Source organism: Pinus tabuliformis, chromosome 1_1 (genome assembly GCF_031772625.1).
Source record: "Pinus tabuliformis cultivar Carrire ecotype Pingquan chromosome 1_1, CPIR1, whole genome shotgun sequence".
In the NCBI taxonomy this organism is placed as follows: Eukaryota; Viridiplantae; Streptophyta; class Pinopsida; order Pinales; family Pinaceae; genus Pinus; species Pinus tabuliformis.
The window spans coordinates 652,391,786-652,411,028 of NC_142297.1; the positions used below are offsets into that span (position 1 = coordinate 652,391,786).

At 39.8% G+C, this 19,243-nt stretch overlaps 1 protein-coding gene across 1 annotated transcript in view; it reads right to left on the bottom strand.

The window, feature by feature from the left end:
- Positions 1-13,539, bottom strand: part of LOC149215076 (etoposide-induced protein) — a 182,539-nt gene extending 169,000 nt beyond the window's left edge. The window contains exons 1-2 of the mRNA XM_089392504.1: positions 13,222-13,539; positions 13,062-13,127 (exon numbers count right to left, since the gene is read on the bottom strand). Coding sequence (XP_089248630.1) covers positions 13,062-13,127; positions 13,222-13,367 — 212 coding nt within the window. The 5' untranslated portion in view covers positions 13,368-13,539. The remainder of the gene's footprint in view (positions 1-13,061; positions 13,128-13,221) is intronic.
- Between the last annotated feature and the right edge of the window lie 5,704 nt (positions 13,540-19,243).

Consider the following 19,243-nt stretch of genomic DNA (forward strand, 5'->3'; position numbering starts at 1 on the left):
GGCTTCACCAAGGACAGGATCTTCGCATGACTCAGCAGTGTCGGCTTCCATACAACATCAAGCCCTTCGCGGATGAGGTATTATGTGACATTGTTCCCCTTAACGTTTGTTATGTATTATTAGGACAACCATACTTGTGGAAGCAACATGTTGTGTATGAATCAAGGCCCCATGTTGTTATTGTTACTTTGGGAAATAAGCTGTACAGGATATCGGAGGTAGCACCGCTTACTGCCATCTCTTTGGTTACTGCAAAACAATGCAGTAAGCTCATTTCCAAAACCGGGAAATTTGTTTTCCTGATGATATGCCCTCAAGGAAAGAAAAAGACAGTGGCCACGACCTCCAAACAAGGCCCCTCCGCACGACAACTACAGATGGAGAAGGTCATGGAGAAGTACGAGGACATCTTCACTTCCCCCGCAGGGGTTCCTCTGCACTGTCAGGTCAAGCACTCCATCGATCTGACCCCACGTGCATCGTTGCCCAATGGCCCAATCTATCGACGCTCCGTTCTGGAGAACGATGAAATCAAGAGGCAGATTCAAGCGTTGCTGCAGAAAGGTCACATTTGTCCGAGTTCATCGCCCTGTGGGAGCCCGATCGTGTTGGTACAAAAGAAAGATGGGACTTGGAGACTCTATATTGACTATCGAGCGCTGAACAAGATCACTGTTCGTAATAGGTACCCGATCCCACAGATTGATGACCACCTGGACCAACTAAAGGGGGCAAAATATTTCAGCAAGATCGATTTGAAGTCATGATATCACAAGGTACCAATTGAACCCTCCGATGTGTGGAAGACTGCCTTCAAAGCCAAGGAAGGCCTTTTCGAATGGTTGGTTATGCCTTTCGGATTGACAAATGCTCCTGCAATGTTCATGAGGCTAATGGATGACATCTTGCGACCATTCACCAACTCATTTGTAGTGGTATACTTGGATGACATCCTGATCTTCAGCCAGAGTTGGGAAGAGCACCTCCACCACATCCGGCAGGTTCTCCAAGCACTGCAGCAACACAAGCTATGTGTCAATTTGGAGAAATGCACTTTTGGCATGACCCAGGTTTAGTATCTGGGATACATTATTGATGAACGGGGGGTGCATGTGGATCCAACCAAGATCCAAGTCATTCGGGATTGGCCATCTCCAACCACTCTGACAGAGCTTCGCAACTTTCTAGGTCTTGCCAACTTCTACCACAGGTTTGTGTTGGGATTTTCTCATCACTTGGCCCTTGACCAAGTCCCCAAGGGAGGAGCGAAAGCAAAATTCTTTTGGTCTAAATCTCAACAGAAGGCATTCACAGAGTTGAAAGATCGCCTCTACTCGGCACCAGTGCTCGCATTACCAGACTTGCAAAAACCATTTGAGGTCGAGACAGATGCCTCTGACTATGCTATTGGGGCAATCCTTGTTATGCTCTTAACCTGCAAGACGATACAAGAATACCAAATATGCGCAGAAATATACCCAGAACATAGAACACTGAGAAATAACAGCAAGTATTTTATTATTTAGAAAGCAATGTTCACTTGCCTCTTCGAGGGGGCAACCTCCAATAGACCAAAGCTCGATTACAAAATAAGACGCAATGCTCCTCCCAGGGAGTCTCTATCATTTATATATGACTCATACATGCAATACCATGGAGCAATACCATGGTTCTTATTAATACCATCTATCTAATACCATGGCCTATTTGCAACTAACTGTGGTCCCGTCATTAAATGCGGGTTAACCATTTACAATTATTAATATGGGTTTTATTGACTCTTTACTTAACTATAACTATGACTCGATCCTACTACATAAATAAGGGGGTTAGGGTGGGACCCTAACATGCCCCCCCCCATAAGAATAGCCTTGTCCTCCAGGCTGAAGCTGTGAAAACTACTGAAGAATAGTGGTTGGTTCCTAGGTTGCATCTTCCGGAGAGGTGTCTTTCCACTTGACGAGGACTTCCTTGATCATGCGGCCACGCAGGTGCCATTCTCGTGTGTCCAGGACCTGTTCAGGTTGGAGCCAAATTGACCCTTCTTCATCCAGTTCAGGTAGACTGGTTTGAATTGTGCAATTGTTCCCAATCACTTTCTTGAGGCATGAGACATGGAAAACTGGATCGATTTTTGCAGTGGGTGGCAAAGCTAGCTTGTAGGCCACTTCTCCAATGCATTGAAGTACTTGATATGGTCCGTAGAATTTTGGAGATAATTTCTGACAACCCTTGTCTTTGAGTGATGTTTGCTTATATGGTTGCAGCCTCAAAAATACTTGATCCCCTTCTTGAAATTGGCGTTCTAAGCGATGCTGATCTACCTGTTGCTTCATGCAATTTTGAGCTTGATGAAGATTCTCTCTGAGATGGGCGAGCATGGTTGTGCGACTCTGTAGGAGTTGATCCACTGCTTGTGCCTTTGAGCACCCCTTGATATAAGAAGTAGGGGATGGAGGGAGTTGACCATAAACTGCTTCATAGGGAGTCACTTTGGTGGTGGCATGATAGTTGGTGTTATACCACCATTCAACTAAAGGTAACCACTGTACCCAAAGATGTTGCTTTTCTGAAGTGAAACACCTAAGGTAGGTTTCTAGACATTTGTTGACTGCTTTAGTTTGACCATCCGTTTGTGGATGATAGGAAGTACTGAGTTTTAACTGGGTACCTTGTAGCCTGAAGAGTTCCTGCCAAAAATTACTGGTGAAGATCAGGTCACGATCAGACACAATGGAAGTGGGCATGCCATGCAATTTGAAGATCTAATCCATGAAAGATTGAGTGACCAAAGTCGGTGTAAAAGGGTGGGGTAGGGTGCAAAAATGAGCATACTTAGAAAGTCTGTCCACAACCACCATGACGACTGACTTGTTTCCTGACTTTGGAAGACCTATAATGAAATCCATAGAAACCTTCATCCATATTGATGCCGGGATGGGAAATGGTTGTAATGTGCCTGGTGTTTTGACTGTCTCTCCTTTGTGGTGCTGACAGACGTCACATTCCGCTACAAAAGTAAGAATGTCCTTTTTCATGCCTGTCCAAAAAAATGATCTTCTAGTGCGAGCATACGTCTTCTAAAACCCTGAATGTCCGACAGTGGGGGATGAGTGACACTCCGCCAAAATGCGGCTTTTGAGGGTGGATGTTGGTGATATTATGACTCTGTCCTTGTAGCGAAGAATCTCATCCTGCCACGAGTAGCCCTTGGTGGAATTTGGATCCGCCTGCAATTGAGTAATGAGTTGGGAGAGCCAGGGATGTGAAAACCATTCCCTGTGAGCCTCTTCAATCCATTCTGGAATGGGAAGGGAAAATGCGAGGAGGGTACTTTCCTCCTCAAATTGGCGAGATAATGCATCTGCCACAATATTTTCGCGCCCTTTCTTGTAAATGATCTCATAATCATATCCTAGCATTTTGGCGAGCCATTTATTTTGTTGTGGTGAGGATAGACGTTGCTCCAAAAAATATTTAAGAATTTGATGGTCTGTGCGGGTTTGGAAACGTCGCCCCAATAAGTAAGGTCACCAGGAATCTACTGCATGTAAGATGGCCATCATCTCCTTCTCATAGGTAGATTGTCCCAGATTCTTCCCACTTAGTTGTTGGCTTGTATTCAAAAATCTACTTAATAATAAAACTCTCATATCTGTTGCATTGGTTTTCCCACATTGGGTTTTTCCGGGGACATTTCGAGTGTGTCCTTTGTGTGGTTGTCTCTCATTTATTTTTCATTACTTGATTTGTATATTGGTGTAGGTTGCAGTGTATTTGCATTAATATTTTCTAAATAATTTTGCAAATAACTGGTTAAAATGAAGAACACAAGTTGATAATGCAAATCAGCTTACTGCAGTAGGATTTCTAATTTGTTAGATTCAGAAAGTTTCACATGGTACCAGAGTGATTGCAGATCAAGGAGGACTGAAGCCATCGACAAAAGGATAGAGGAAAATCCGTGTGTGAAGACAGTGGTCCCAAGAGACATCGTAGTTTCAGCCTTCAGGCCAAGAGAGCAGAGGAGGGGTGACGCAGTCACCAAGGGAGGCTCACGGAGAGCTTACGTCAGCCTGATTGGGTAACGTTGTTGCTGCAGAGGGCAGCGCAGTGGTCACTAGGCCAACGCAGAGACTGCTGAGTCTCGGTTTTCCAGTTGCTAGGGGTGTAGCGCAGATTTTTTATGGAGTTGCTGGTGGGGTGTTGATTTTGTTGGTGCAGAACAGTACCTAGTGGGGCAGAAGCAAAGTAGAGGGAATCAGTTTCTCAGAAGATTTCTTGTCAAGAAATCTAGATCCAGTGCTGAGCAGCAACAAAGAGAGATCAGAGAGGAGTGGTTCGACAGTGGTTGGAAGAAGGATTTTCGTGAAGGAAATCAAACTCAAAGGGAGCTTGTTCCTTAAAGGATTTCTAGCGCTAAAGAAATCCAAATCCGAGTTTTGTTGGGGCAGTAGCAAAAGAGGGAGAAGAGAACCAGTTCGACATTCATTTGAACAGAGATGGCAGTTAACGGACTGAGGGATCAGGACAGGTTGGATGGAGCATCCAACTTCGTCATTTGGAAGGCCAGGATCCTGGCAATTTTGGATAAAAATCACATCAAGGATTATGCTTTAAAGACAATTGTTGTTCTGGTTGATGTTGATCCTCTCAAGAAGTACAAGGAGGCTCAAGCAAAAGCAAAGTGCATGATCTTGGACAGGGTCAAAGATCATGTCATCCCACATATCACTGAGAAAGACACGACAAGGGAAATGTGGGAGGCCTTGACCACTTTGTACGAGGGAACTTCCGTTCAATGGAAGATGTTGCTAGAGAGTCAGTTGAGACAGTTTCAAATGCAGAAGGGAGAAGAAATTGATATCTTCCTTCTCAGGTTGCAAGGGATCGTGACTAGCTAACTTCCATAGGGGCTACACCACATCCTGAATTTATGGTCAAGACTGCCCTGAATGCAGTCACTAAAGACTGGGAAACCTTTGTCCAAAGCATCTTGGGCAGAGCTTCTCTTCCCAGTTGGGAGGAGATGTGGGCATCTCTTCAACAGGAAGAGATCAGACGGTTGACCAAGGCGGGAAGCAGCAACAAAGGGATCAAAGTCAAGAAGGAGGAAGAGGAGGATGCGGCTCTCGCATCAGCGGGACAGCAAGGGCAGCAAAAGAGAAAGAAAAATGACATATCCAAAGTCAGATGCTTCAGATGTGGAGAAATGGGTTATTTCGCCACGTAGTGCCCTCAGAAGAAGGGCAAAGAAGACAAGTCTGACTCAAAGGTTGTTCCAGCACAAGCTGACAAGGAGGACGCTGAGGATTGCGCCATGAGTGCTCATGCACCTCTAGAGAAGAGGTGGGGTGATATTCAGCAGTAGGTAGGAGGACTATAGACAAGGGCAGGATCCTTGAGGTGCCCAAACTCTTGGATCACATACGGCTACAGGAGCCCTTAATGACAGTAGCAGAATGACAAGAGTCAGTTGGTGAGAGATGATGGAGCACCAGTGGCAGAGCTAGAGTGCCAAAGTTTGAAGCACCACAGTGGATTGCTGCAGCAGTGCGGAAGGCACAGAGCAGATACAACAGCGGCACAATAGCATCAGAGGGTCAGCACAGATTAGCGGCAGAGGTAGCTTCGGTGTCAAGGAGCATCCAGGCTGACTAGCATGTTAGCTTTTGGGTGGATTTTCAGTTGCTTACTTCTCAGCAACTGAGTTGCAGTAAAGCAGTTAGCAGTGGCAGTGCTATGGGCAGCATGATGTAGCATATCGAGAGGGAGTTGCAGTATAGATGTAGCAGTGACGGAGTTGCAGTATAGATGTAGCAGTGACGGTGGTAGTGTCATGGGCAGTAATACAAATTGCAGCAGCGCAACTGATGAAGGGCAGCAGGCTGAGCATCAGTAGCGCAGAGGACCGATGTTGTGGATTAGTGTGATACTTCTACTAGGAAGTATTGCTACAGCACATTCCTCACTAAGAGGGAATGTTGATTTTTGGGTAGCATCGGATGTGCTTTAGCTCCAAAATTTTGTGGAGGTGCTAGAACACATGAGATCTCCAAGTCCCAGAAATTGTTTGGAGAAATTCCACCCGGATTGTATTTTATTAAAATAATTAATATTTTTAATGGGGTTCCTAAGTCTAAACTTAGGAAAATTAAAATATTAATGGGTATTAATGAAAATATGGGTGAGAAGCTTCTAAGAGACAAGGATCAAGTCTAATTTAATCTTAGCCATTGATTAGAGACTTAATCTCGGCCGTCGATTTCTCAACAGGAAAAGTATAAAGGAAGGCTTGGGGTCAGTTGGAGAACACACACACACAGAGCAGCACTTGAGCTAGTTCAAAATTCTGCGGTGTGGTTTGCTGAGAATTTCGGAGTAAGTTTCTAGTGCAGAGAGGGGCAGTTCGACAGAGGGACTTCATTCCAAGGCTGAGAATACATAGCAAAGAGGTAGCATAGCACTAGGGAGAGACAGCACAACTGCAAAAGGGTGACGCGGAGGCTAGAGGAGCTAACGCAGCCACTTAGAGGCAGTGCTAAGGTTTCTGTGAGGCAGATCAAGCAGCAGTTCAGCAAATCAATTTCTGAACTAGGAAGGCTCACTAGGAGGGTGACGCAGCCCCTAGAGGAGGTGATGCAGTTCCAGTGCAGAGCTCGGAGCATCCATCGTTGCACAGCACTAGGGACAATGCAGTCACCTATGGGGTTTGTTCATCCAATTGTTGGATTCGCCAAAATATCTCTCTCCAAATAGAGGTACTTCTGTCGAGTTTATTCTCTGTCGGGTGAGCCAGATTTGGCACCCTAGTTGTATTCAGAAATCTACTTAATAATAAAACCGTCATATCTATTGCACCGGTTTTCCTGCATTGGATTTTTCCGGGGACATTTAGTCCAAAAAATAAGTATGTCCTTTGTGTGGTTGTCTCATTTATTTTTCAGTACTTGATCTATATATAGGTGTAGGATACAGTGTATTTGCATTAATATTTTCTGAATAATTCTGAAAATAACTTGTTAAATTGAAGAACACAAGTAGGTAATGCAAATCAACTTACTGCAGTAGGATTCCTGATTTGTTAGATTCATAAATTTTCACAAGTCTAAGCTCCACTCTACCCTTTAGCCCTCACCTAGTTCTAGCTAATGCATAAGCAAATCAAGAATGAAGGGAACTTTGATATCCCAACCCTATTGAGCGATAAACTACCTCACCATTAAATGGTAATGAATGTGTTGATGTTTGTAGCTTGAACAAGGATAAGCCTAAGTGTCTAGGTGTGCGGAAGTTGCCTAATACACACTCAACCTTAAAAATTCCTTTTGTGATTAAAGTAATTCCTTTTATAGGATAAGAGTGAAATTTAATGAAATGCAAAGGTTTTTGCATTAGATAACTAGATGAATCTCAGCCGTCAATCTCAAGTGAGGTGAGATCTAATCTCAACCGTCAATCATTTTGGAGACGAAGGCTATCAATTCGGTCATAACTCAAGCTTATAAAAGGAATGTTAGGTTAAGGGAGAAGACACAAAGGACATGCACAAGACACAGTGAGAATGAAATCTCAGTAATTGGGTGGAGAAGGACTTCCATTCAAGTGTGTCAGGTCTAAGGAAGGTGTAAGGAGTAAGAAGGGAGATCCAAATCAACCAAGACAAATCGAAGGACAGATCTAGGGCTTGATTGGCTAGATCAGATCCAGGTTCATTATTGAATTTATAATTTCCTTAGAGAGCCATTTTCCTAGTAAGGGAGGCCAAGTAGGTTCTAAAGTTATTTTTAATGAAGAACTATTGATTAGATAGAATATTTGTTTGCTTGATTGAGATTGGTCCTTTAATTTGCTTCCATTGTTTGAGTTTTGTTGAGATCCCAGTTGTGCTTTTATTCATAGATCTGTAATTTGTTAGGTAATAAATTGCCAGGTTATTGGGTTCAAAGAAATTTAACAGAATGCATAAATAAATCTTGTAACCCAAGCTATGCAAGAAAAAGAAAAAACATTGAAGAAAAAGGTGCACAAGAGGGGTGGTAAAATCGGCGAGGAAAGGGGTTTCTCCCTCTTCACATTATAACACTCAAGAATGATGGTATCTCATAATTGGTACACAGATAGTGACATCCTCCATGAAGTAAACCCCCACCATACCACTATTCACTGGCACCTATTGAATAATGGATTAGCCTAGGAACTATTCCTCCCTTGAGGTTGGAAGCACCTAATAGGGCCTCTAGATAACCGTCCCATCTCTAAGCATGGTAACTTGTTTACAAACCCTAAGCTAGAAAGACATTTGTAGATGATGATTGTGTGAAATAATCTCATGCCTTTTGCATTAAATATGGTCCAATGTGATACTTTTATGGTTTCTTTACCTAGGATGATAATCTCGCTTGATTTTAAGGGTATGTTTCAGATGTCTTCTCCCAGATACATCTATTATCCTTTGAGTGATCGATTAAGACTTCTCCAACACATCAAAGAGGATGTCCAACCCCACTTGATGACCCTTCAAGGCACCATAGGCAAGACGTTGACCATTTTGAGATAAGCATTGACCTTGGGATTGATATAGCATTGATGATGACCCTCTCCTCTCCCTCAAAACACTGAAATGTTGAAAAATGAATCTAGGACATTGCCTAGACGGATGATGTAACCTAGAGAGCTTAGGATGCCCCCAAGTTGACCTTGGACCTTCTTGATGGACGTTGCCTTGTTCATCGACTAGTTGGATGATGATGAGCACTGGAGATCCCTCTGGAAGGGATAGTTCACCTATCGTGATGACGACATCATGCCCTAGACTTATGACATCGCCCTCATAAGGTCCAGCATGATGATGTGGGTTTAGTTGATGGTGATATCTTCATGAGGAGGATTTTTCTTAATGATTGGAGTTTGAACACCTTGTTAATGAGGAGATGGATTTAATTTAGGAGCATTCATGTGACCCATCCTTTGCACAATTTGATAGAGATCTTCACTTTTAGAGAATGATGTCACCCTTGAGGCCTTTTTACTCACACATGTGGGTTAAAAAGAGGCTAATTGTTATGTTTGATCTTTGAGAAAGCTATCTTATAGATCGTCTTATGAACTAATTAACTTGTAATCACTTAAAACATTATTTTTAGGGATTTTAGTTATTAAAGCCCTAAATCAACTTGGTTGCCCTTATATAAATATAGGGAAGTGAATTTGGGAGGATCATTATCACAGACCCATTATTTCTCTTGTAAGAGAATGCACACTAGCTCCTCTTTTTCTCTTGGATGCAATGGATCACTAGGATAGCAAATTGTCAAGGGGAAGGTAATATCGCATGCATGGACTTTCTCTTGGATTAATGAAGTGATGCTATGATGAATTGTGCTATCCTATTGTGAGTATTTTTCTTCCATTTTGCAAATGTTGTAGAATTAGAGTATCATAAAGTCTTCATGATATGTCGAATATTTTATGACTCAAATCTACCTTTGCAAGATTTCTCACCAAGTATCCATCAAGGAAACTTAGAATAGCATTCATTGACCTTAAATCTCCTCTTTTGTGAAATCCATTAGGGTTAGATTGAGAGGTTTTCCTCTCTCTCTTGCTCACTCCATTCAAGATCTTCCACCTTTGACCTCACCATTTTGACTGCATATATCCAATTGATAAAAGGCACCAGTCTTTGGGTGTTGATCATTTAAAAAATTTAAAACTTTTTCTTCTTTCATTGTAAACTAGGGTTAGGTTACAGCAAGATCTACAATAAATAACATAAAATACCCTGAATTTCATTGTCTTAGGGCTAGGCTTTGCATCTCTTGTATTGAAAAAAGGGAAATGTCATTTTTATGCATTTTTCAGCCATAATTCTAGGGCTGATGTCTAGGGTTTCATAGCTGTTTTGTGCATTTTCAGCAATAGAAGTAATCTTTTCTCTTGTCATTGTAATCTTTTCTCTTGTTGCCTCATTAAATAGCCTTTCATAGTCTATTGTCTCATCAATTGTGGGCTATTATTTTATATTGCTGTCATAAATTTTGCATTGTGTAAACTGCATTTATTATAAGCCCTAATTTACAACAGCAATCCATTTAATCAAGGTAGCACGTGTTTGGAATCTAATTGAGCATCTCTGGGCCTTATCTCAAGCCCCTAGGCTTAGCCATAGGTTCTCTGTACTCGCTACCTCACTTCACCCGGAGCCCTAACTTATTGAATATTATTCTAGAGTATTTAATTAACATGTTCCTTAGAGGGTATTTAGCCTGGGAATCTTTGGGTTACTTAATCTCCTAGACCTGTTGGTGAAGCCTCCCTTGTGGCAATAACATTCATCCACAAAACAACAGTGGAACAACCACTAAGGTGGCAGTGGTCACTGATCTCATTGTTGCCCTTAGCCTAGAGTGACTAGTGAGGCTTTATACTAGGCTGCTAGATTAGTGAGGATTTATACTAGGCTGCAAGATTAGTGAGGCTTTATACTAGGCTGCTAGATTTTGCTGTAACACTATTGAATGGTAATATTTGACTCCTAGGCATCCTCAAGAGGGCATGATTCAAATGGCCTACTAGGGCCGGCATTGCAGTTTCTACAATGGTATAGCGAAGGATTGGGCTCAAACAGAAGAGATTTACCATCTGACACAGCTACTTCTCCAGCTTCCTCATTAAGCTCCACTAATTTATCACCTGGGATTGAGCAATATGACTTCCTTTGACATTCAAGGTACTCTAGAATAATTGGTGAGGATGATTAGACTCTTCAACTGTTTCAAAACTGTATTATCCTGCTTTATTTTTACAGAATTTATTTCTCACATAGGGTAATATTGGAGATGCGTTAAAAGTTCCCTGCCTATATCATCATGCTTTGTTAACTTCTAGTCCTCTCATAGTCATATTTCTCAGACTTCGGAACAATTCCTCAAAGCCAAAGAGTAAGAGTATGACTCAGACTTGGAAAGAACTCATACATAAAACTCTGTAAAATCAAAAAACTTAAAAATAGGCAAACATATGTCACTCTGCAAAAATGGTTATAAACTCGATCAAACCTGCTGAGAAACTTGGTCACAATCAATCAAGCTCACCAATTCTTGGCAAGTTTGACCTGATGTCACTAAGTTTGGCACAAACCAACAGGCTCAACTCGTTCCAGAACTAAGCCGAGCAGACTTTCCAGGTATGCAGCAAACTCCACAAGTATTGTTTCAATTTTGTGTGCATAAATGTTACTTACTTTTTCTTCCTCTGTTTCTTTCTCCTATTTAGTATATTTTACTGAAGATTGTCTGAGTTCCAAACAAATCTCTCTAAGAATTCTGCCTAATCAGCAACCTTTCTCCATTTAAAGCAAGAGGGCAATAAAATATTTATCGTCATATTTCTGGTCAACGTCAGACATTACAAGCATAAATAGTAACAAAAATTAGTTGCTTTGCTTCCTACTGCCGATTTTTATGCTCCACATAATAAAACTACCAACAGCCAAGTCAGACATCAGTTCTGTTGACCAGAACAGACTTCAAACTGAGCCTTCAAGGTTTAAAATAATTGATTTTTTTTCTCAACATTTATTCCATATAGTGATTGTGTTCGTTATAAACATGTGTTTTATGAGGAATCTTAAATTATGAGTAAAATTATTATAAATTTTTATATTTTTAAAATGGTGTAACTGACCACTTTTACTTTTTTCTTTTCCCTATCTATTGGATTTTGGTCTTGATCAGTTGACCGTTTTGATTGTGACTATGCAATCATAACAAGTATACCATTTTTAGAATGAATAACTGGGTTGGCCTGATGAGTTCTTCTCATACAGTTCAGTGTAGAATAATTGGGTTTTGTCTGATCATAATTTCCTTTTAATTCAGTACAGCAACCATGGCCAAAAGTTTTTTATTCCAATTTGCACCAGACAGAGTTCACAAGTTCAAAGCCAATCGAGTCATTTCACTTCCACACTTCCATGCACACACAGAGATACTGAGCCCAGAAGGTGGTCTCTCCTTTTTTTGACAATTATGATATCTTTGCTATCTTGCAAGGCTGCCTGCCATACACACATTAAGGGCAAAGAAAATAACTATTAAAAACTGTCCAAATCTTATTAATACTTTGATTAAAATCATTGAATCTAATTACATTCAACTTCAATTTGGATTTGTTTTTTTCCCTCTTTTCTTTTTTTTATTTTTTATGAAAATTTTAGTACTCTCAAGGCTGCCTGCCATGCAGTGTAAATGAACGAACTCTTAAAAACCAGTAATTTTGATTTTTTTACGGCATTCCTTCACTAACCTCTCATTAGATTCGGTTTCATTCTTTGACAATTATACAATTTTGGTTCTCCCAAGGCTGCGTCCATGCATTCAGAAACGAACTCTTAATAACTAGTCATTTTTAATTAGTTTTTTAATGAATCCTTTCATCAAAATTTTGATTAGATTCTATTTTCATGTTTTTACAATTATAAAACTTCTCCCAGGGTTACCTCCATACAATCAGAGAGGAACTCTTAAACAACGGAGTTTAATAGATGTTTCCATTTGACATGTGCAAACCAGATCTTTCAACATGGAATAACACACTGACGTAGATATATCTCACAACTCGTGGAAGCTATCCTTCATTTAGGATGTTGTTATTGGAGTATCTATTCCACCATATTCGCCAAGACTTGTACCTGGCCCTAACAATGTAAGACGGCACTCGAGACAGCGGACCATGAGGAATGGACATGTCTAGCAGACTTGAACTTAGTGCATTCCCCGCTTTACCGATCAACAGAGAATATCTCTTCCACCAAATTCACCCAGAACGCCCAACCGCAGTAAACAGTCTGCCAGACAGCGACCACAGGAGAAAACGTGTTGGGGATTTGAACGTGGTTGGATATCACAACAGCCCCTTTACTAACCAACCAAGCCCCGTTGAGTTTGATTAAATTTGATTTCGAGACCGGAAAAGAGTTCGTATAAACTAAGTAAGCACAAAGAGCGATTAAATAAAATGAAAATTAGGGAAATTTGCAAAAGAAAATATATAAATACCTGCCAAGAAAAATACAGCCGTTCAGAAGGAAGCACTGCCCGGTTCTTTTAAGCAGAATCCTTGACCTGGAATTCAAACATGAAAAATCATAAAGGAATTCACACGATACTGAAACCGAAACAAAAAATGAGAATTCTAGTGATAAATAAAAATTACGACCTTTTGCAGAAGAAAAGAACCCTGTGGAGGCAGCAGGCCTCTCTGACACCCGCCCACCATAGCATGACAAGCTGTGCGAAGAATTCCTTCAATTTTTCGCCACTTCCTTCCATTGATGGCGCTTGCCGGAGCTTTGATGAATCCATCACAGAAGATTGAAAGGATTTTACAGCATCCGATTAATGTACGGAGGCTTTTGCTTTGGCCTGTAAATTGCAAAACTGAAAAAAGCAGACTCAGGCGTCATTGTTTTAAAACCAAAAACAATTAAAAATACAGTATCATTGTTTTTACGCAAACCAATCCCCTATAATTAACGTCTTTGCCTGTCGCCGATATGACGTGTTCAACAGTGTGCTTTTTTCTTTTGAAAAATAATAATGATGGGGAGATTTGTTTAACACTGGAGTTGGAATCGAATATTTACGGTGGAACTTTGTGTTACTAAATTTTAAAAGGGATTATCTCCTTCTTCTTTTTTTGAATATTTGATTAATAAAAGAGTACATATATATTTCATTTTGATATATTTATCATGAAGAAAGATTTGTTTTTAAATATCAAAGTCTAGTTTCATTTTAAACCAAATCTATTAAGTGCATAGAAGGATTTAACCTTTCTGACTGTAAATTTCTTTTTTGAGTGTAAAATTTGAGGATCCCTCTCAACGCTTGATAGATCTCAATTAAGGTGGATCTAGGTTGGTTATATAATATCTATATTTGTATCTATGTGTCTCTTTCTTATTTCTTCTCTCTATCTCACCCCCAAACATACACACTCTCTCCTCATATCTATCTATCTCTCTTCCTCTTTGCCTCTCTCTCTTCCCTCTTGCTCTCCTCTCTCCCTCACTCTCTCTCTATCGCTCCCTTGTCACTCCCTCTCTCTCTCTACCTTTCTCCCTCTATGTCTTTCTTCTTCCTTCTCTCACTCTCCCCTCCAACTCCATCTCTCTCTCCTTCTCTCTCTTGAGTCCTCTCTCTCCCTTTCTCTCCCACTTCCCTATGTCCCCGCCCCCATCACTCTCTCTCCCCTCCATCTTTATGCCTCCCTCTCTCTCTCTCTTTCCCTTCTCTCCCAATATCTATCCCCACCTCTTCTCTCTCTTCCCTCCCTCTCTCTCCATCTCTCCCTTATCACTCCCTCTGTCTCTCTCCACCTCTATCTCCCTTTGTCTTTGTTCTTTCCTCCCTCTCTCTCCCTCCCTCCCTCCTTCTCTCTCCCCCTCCAATTCCATCTCTCTCCCCCACTCCCTTGTTCTCTCTCTCCCCTCCTCTCTCTCTTCCTTCCACTCTCTCCCACCTCCCTCTCTTTGTCTCTCTCTCTGCCCTTCAACTTAGTCACTATCTCCCTCCCTCTCTCTTGCTCCCCCTATTTTCCCTTCACTTTGCTTGTTGTCATCACTTGCATCCTTAGTTAGGATGGATCTATGTTGGTTCTTACTAATACTATTTGTATTATATAAATTTCACATCCTTAAATATAAAAGTATTCTCATTTTTAATTTTATTATAACCTTAATTTAATTTCTATGGGAATATTTTTAGTAGTCGTGAGGATAGAGGGTTTAGATATATCTCCAAACTAATTATCTCTTTTCATATTAAGCTTCAACTAAAAAAATGTTATAAAATTAAATTGAAATAAAATATTTTTATTGTGAAATAAGTTATGGTTTTTGGGCATGTGGTATTGATAAGTCATGGTATTGGCCCGCGGTATTATAAAAAAACTATTTACAAGTTAATAATATTCATAGTAAAGTGGGAATGAATATGGATGGTTAAGTTATATTGTTATAAAATATTTTGATTGTGAAATAGGTTATGATTTTTTGGCATGTGGTATTGATAAGTCATAGTATTAGTCCATGTTATTGTAACAAAGCCTATTCAAAAGTTCATAATATTAATGACAAAGTGAAAGTGAATATCCATGACTAAGAATCTTGTCGTATTGTTATAAAATATTTTGATTCTGAAATAAGTTATGTTTTTTTGGACGTGTGGTATTGATAACTAATGGTATTGTAACAAAACATATTTACAAGTTAATAATATCTATGGTAAAGTGGGGATGAATATCCATGGTTAAGAATATTTTCATATTGTTACAAAATATTTTAGTTGTGAAATAAGTTATGTTTTTTGGGCATGTGGTATTGATAAGCCATGGCATTGGCTCATGGTATTGTAACAAAGCCAAATCTGTACAAGTTAATAATATCCATTGTAAAGTGGGGATGAAGATCCATGGTTAAAAATCTTGTCATATTGTTATAAAATATTTTGGTTGTGAAATACGTTATGTTTTTTGGGCTTGCAATATTGATAAGTCATGGTATTGTAACAAAACATATTCACAAGTTAATAACAAATCAAAATATAACAAATTGAATTTTATTATTCTTATTACTTTAATTTTTTATTATTAATTGAGCTAATATTTAGATGTTTGCACTCATCCCAATCACTTTTGAGTCTTTAATTATTTTTTAATTAACCCGACATTTAGAATTGTTTACATACTTACATTACACCTACACATCTACTCTATATTGGGTTGTAGAGCGAAGTGACTAAGTATATACATGAAATGACTAAAGTTTAGTTTTAAAGGATAGAATAATTATTAATTGTATCATGTGTTCTATCCATGGATTTACATGGAAGTTATATGTATGGATTATTAGTAGTTGGATTTAAGATAGCTTCATTTACATGTTTCAAGAAAGGGGAGAGGATTTTATAAACTTTTTTTTTGAAATATAAATTGAATAAAGGTTATTTTATATTATTGGATTTTAAAGCATAAAGGTGTTGGATTTATTGGTGAAGAGTTAGGTGTATTTCCTCTCTGTGTACTCACACACAGGCTCATATCAGACTCATTGAAGGCCCTGATGAGATTATCTGGGCCATTGCAAAACACGGTATATAGTCCCCTAGATTGGGATACTTAAAGCTCATGGAATCTTTCAAGCCGATGAACCACACTAGTTGGTTCGAAACATGTCGGCAAATGATATTTCATGTGATTTTCACCAAAAAATCTTTTGTAAATCTTTCAAGCCCCCGAATATCCTCCCCATCTGGAAAGATCTCTGGAAGCTTGGAGCTGCCCCACGCACTCGCCTTTTAATGTGGAATATACTCTTCGACAAAATCCCTACTGGAACCAATCTTATGAAGCGATCATTTCATGGACCATTCAGATGCCATCTCTGTTGTATAGAAGAGGAAAGCACTGAACATCTTTTTTTAAAATGCAATGTTACTAAAGACTTTTGGCAAAATATTTCTGCTCACTATCCTTCCCTCAAAGACTGGCAGGGTCCGAATATAATGGAGGCTTGGAGCTGTTGGTGCCGAGATCATACTGGAAAATCCATCAACATGCCATTGCTTGTTTGCTGGGCAATATGGATAGCTCGGAACCAGATTATTTTTCATAACAAGGCACCTCATTGGCCTGTAATACTGAGTCACACTATTGCTGATTATGACTTACTACCTGAGGTAGTTTCTATTACCCCCCCCCCCCCCGCACTAACAGGCCTATAAGTATTGACAAATCGAAGCCTTGGGCTTTTTTTGATGGCTCTGCTCAAGAAGCAGGCTGTGGTGGAGGAGCGATACTATACCTCAACGATGCACATTGTTATAAGATCCATATTAAGCTTGGCAGAGGCACCAACAATTTTGCTGAATTAAGCACAGCAAAACATATCATACACTTTGCATTACAAAAACATTGCAGCCACCTACAACTATTTGGTGATTCACAAATTGTTTGCAACTGGCTGAACGATGCATCTCATTGCTATGCATTCTCTTTGAGACATATTCTTGATGAGGCAAAAAGATTGATCACATCTTTTGAATCCTTTGTCTGTCGCCATATCTACAGGGAACAGAACACCGATGCGGACCAGCTATCCAAAGAAGCAGCGCACAGACAACGAGACGACTGGCTGATCCAGGAGGAGATTGATGGAACCTTCCATCAGCACTACCACAGACCTTTTGATGACCTTACTAGGAATGGGTCTCAGACCCTCATATAATCAGTTTCTGTTTTATGTGGATTTTGACATATGTATTTACATGTATATACATCATTATATATGAACCAGTTACAGCAGTGCTCTCTGCGTAGAGCCGAAATGTAATGTGTTTACATCATGTTTCTTCTAAGTTTTGGACATATCTAGTTACAGTTACAAGGACTCCCTGCGTGGAGGTCAAGACATACATGGTTTTTTTGTACAAGGCAGGCCTCTGGACCACAATATGAATATGCATCAGCATCTGCAAAATGTAATTTCTCCATATTAATAGAAATTACGACTTTTTCCTTATGGGAAAAAAAAAATTCCTCTCTGTGTGAGATTCAATTCGAATGAGGGTTTTTCCTAGAGTCATGGAGCCACTTTCAGGTAGTGGTCAAACTTGTGGTGGAACCTAGCGAGACTATATTACATGATCTCAAGAAACATACATGCATGAGTGGATAAAAACCCACTCCGTGTCCTTTAAGTAGAGCTTACAGGAGTTGGATCTATTAGCAAGAATAATGAGTTATTTTTCAAATGAAAAATGGTTGATGAGCAACTACAAACCTCCCTAGATATGTGCAACAATCTGCAAGCCACATATATCAGAAACTCATAGTTCAGCCTAGGACCAAGATGTTTGAAGGCCACCGAAAACTAGAGCCAGAATCCTAAACTCCAATAGGATACATATCTATGTAAACTAATGCATCTAACACAATGAGATTTTAATAGAGAACTTGTTAGCACAAAATGGGATAAATGCTCCACAGCATTGGCAATAATTGATTCAATTAACCCTTCAAGCTAGGAGATTTTGGAAAATCATAGATGCAATAAATATTTTCTTGATCTTGATAATTACTTGTGATGTTACTTGCTATTACAATTCTTTATATCTTCTTTATTTAGTTCATCAAGTAATTACACAAAGAAACAACACATAAAACAATGAACACAAGATGTAGGCACATGCCAGGGCAAAACCCCCCTTGAGGGGAAAACCCAGTCAAAGTAATTATTCCTTTCAATAATATTCTTTGAGACTCTTCACCCTAGACCTTGACCAGACCTTCCCTCCACACCAAGTCAGCCTCCAGAAGGTTGATCTCTTTCCAGCAACTTGCGGCAGCTCACGACTTCCAACAATCCAACTTAGGAGACTTCGTTCTCCCAATCTAGAACACAAAACAGAGAGAGCCCACCACCAAATTTTCTATTTTCCTTGACTCCCTATACTCCCCCAAACTCGCATTCACTTTGTCTTCCCAACAACAGAATTTCCCAGCCTCCTACTTCTCACTTCTACGTGGTAAATAGATTTTAGCACTTCTGCCCAGAAGAGAGAGAATGAGAAGTGATGCCCCAAATGAATTCATAGTCCTTCCTTTTATAGGCTTCTTGTGGGGTATAATGGGTCCTTAGGCCGACATGGTGTGGAGGTTCCATAATTCATATTTGACTCAATACTTAACCGATTTACATGATTCAAAAGCCTAAGAAAGGGTCTCTTTAAATGTACAATAACTCTATAGAGTCAGAATAAATCCTATAAGTCCTCAATGGGGACTTTTACCTAAAACATGGTGACCCAAGCATGAAACCCATGCTTTAATAAGTCATAATAATAATAATATTAATTATCTTTTTATTCTTTTGACAAGTACATTACATAATGACTCAAGTACATTATTGAAGACCAAACGTGGTTATTTTTTCCAACGCTCCCTCTTAACTAGGAAGGTATTCATAATGTACATATAGAATGGGAGATCTCAAACTATATGAACCTTGAAGAACTTTAGACACCGCAATGCCATGGACTAGATTCCTGCCCAAGGCAATCTATCCAATCAGTCATTCAACAGTTTAGGAATTTCAATGCCATGGACTAGTTTCCTGACCAGGGCAATCTATCCAACTAGTCATTCAAAAATTTAGGCATGCAATGCCATGGACTATATT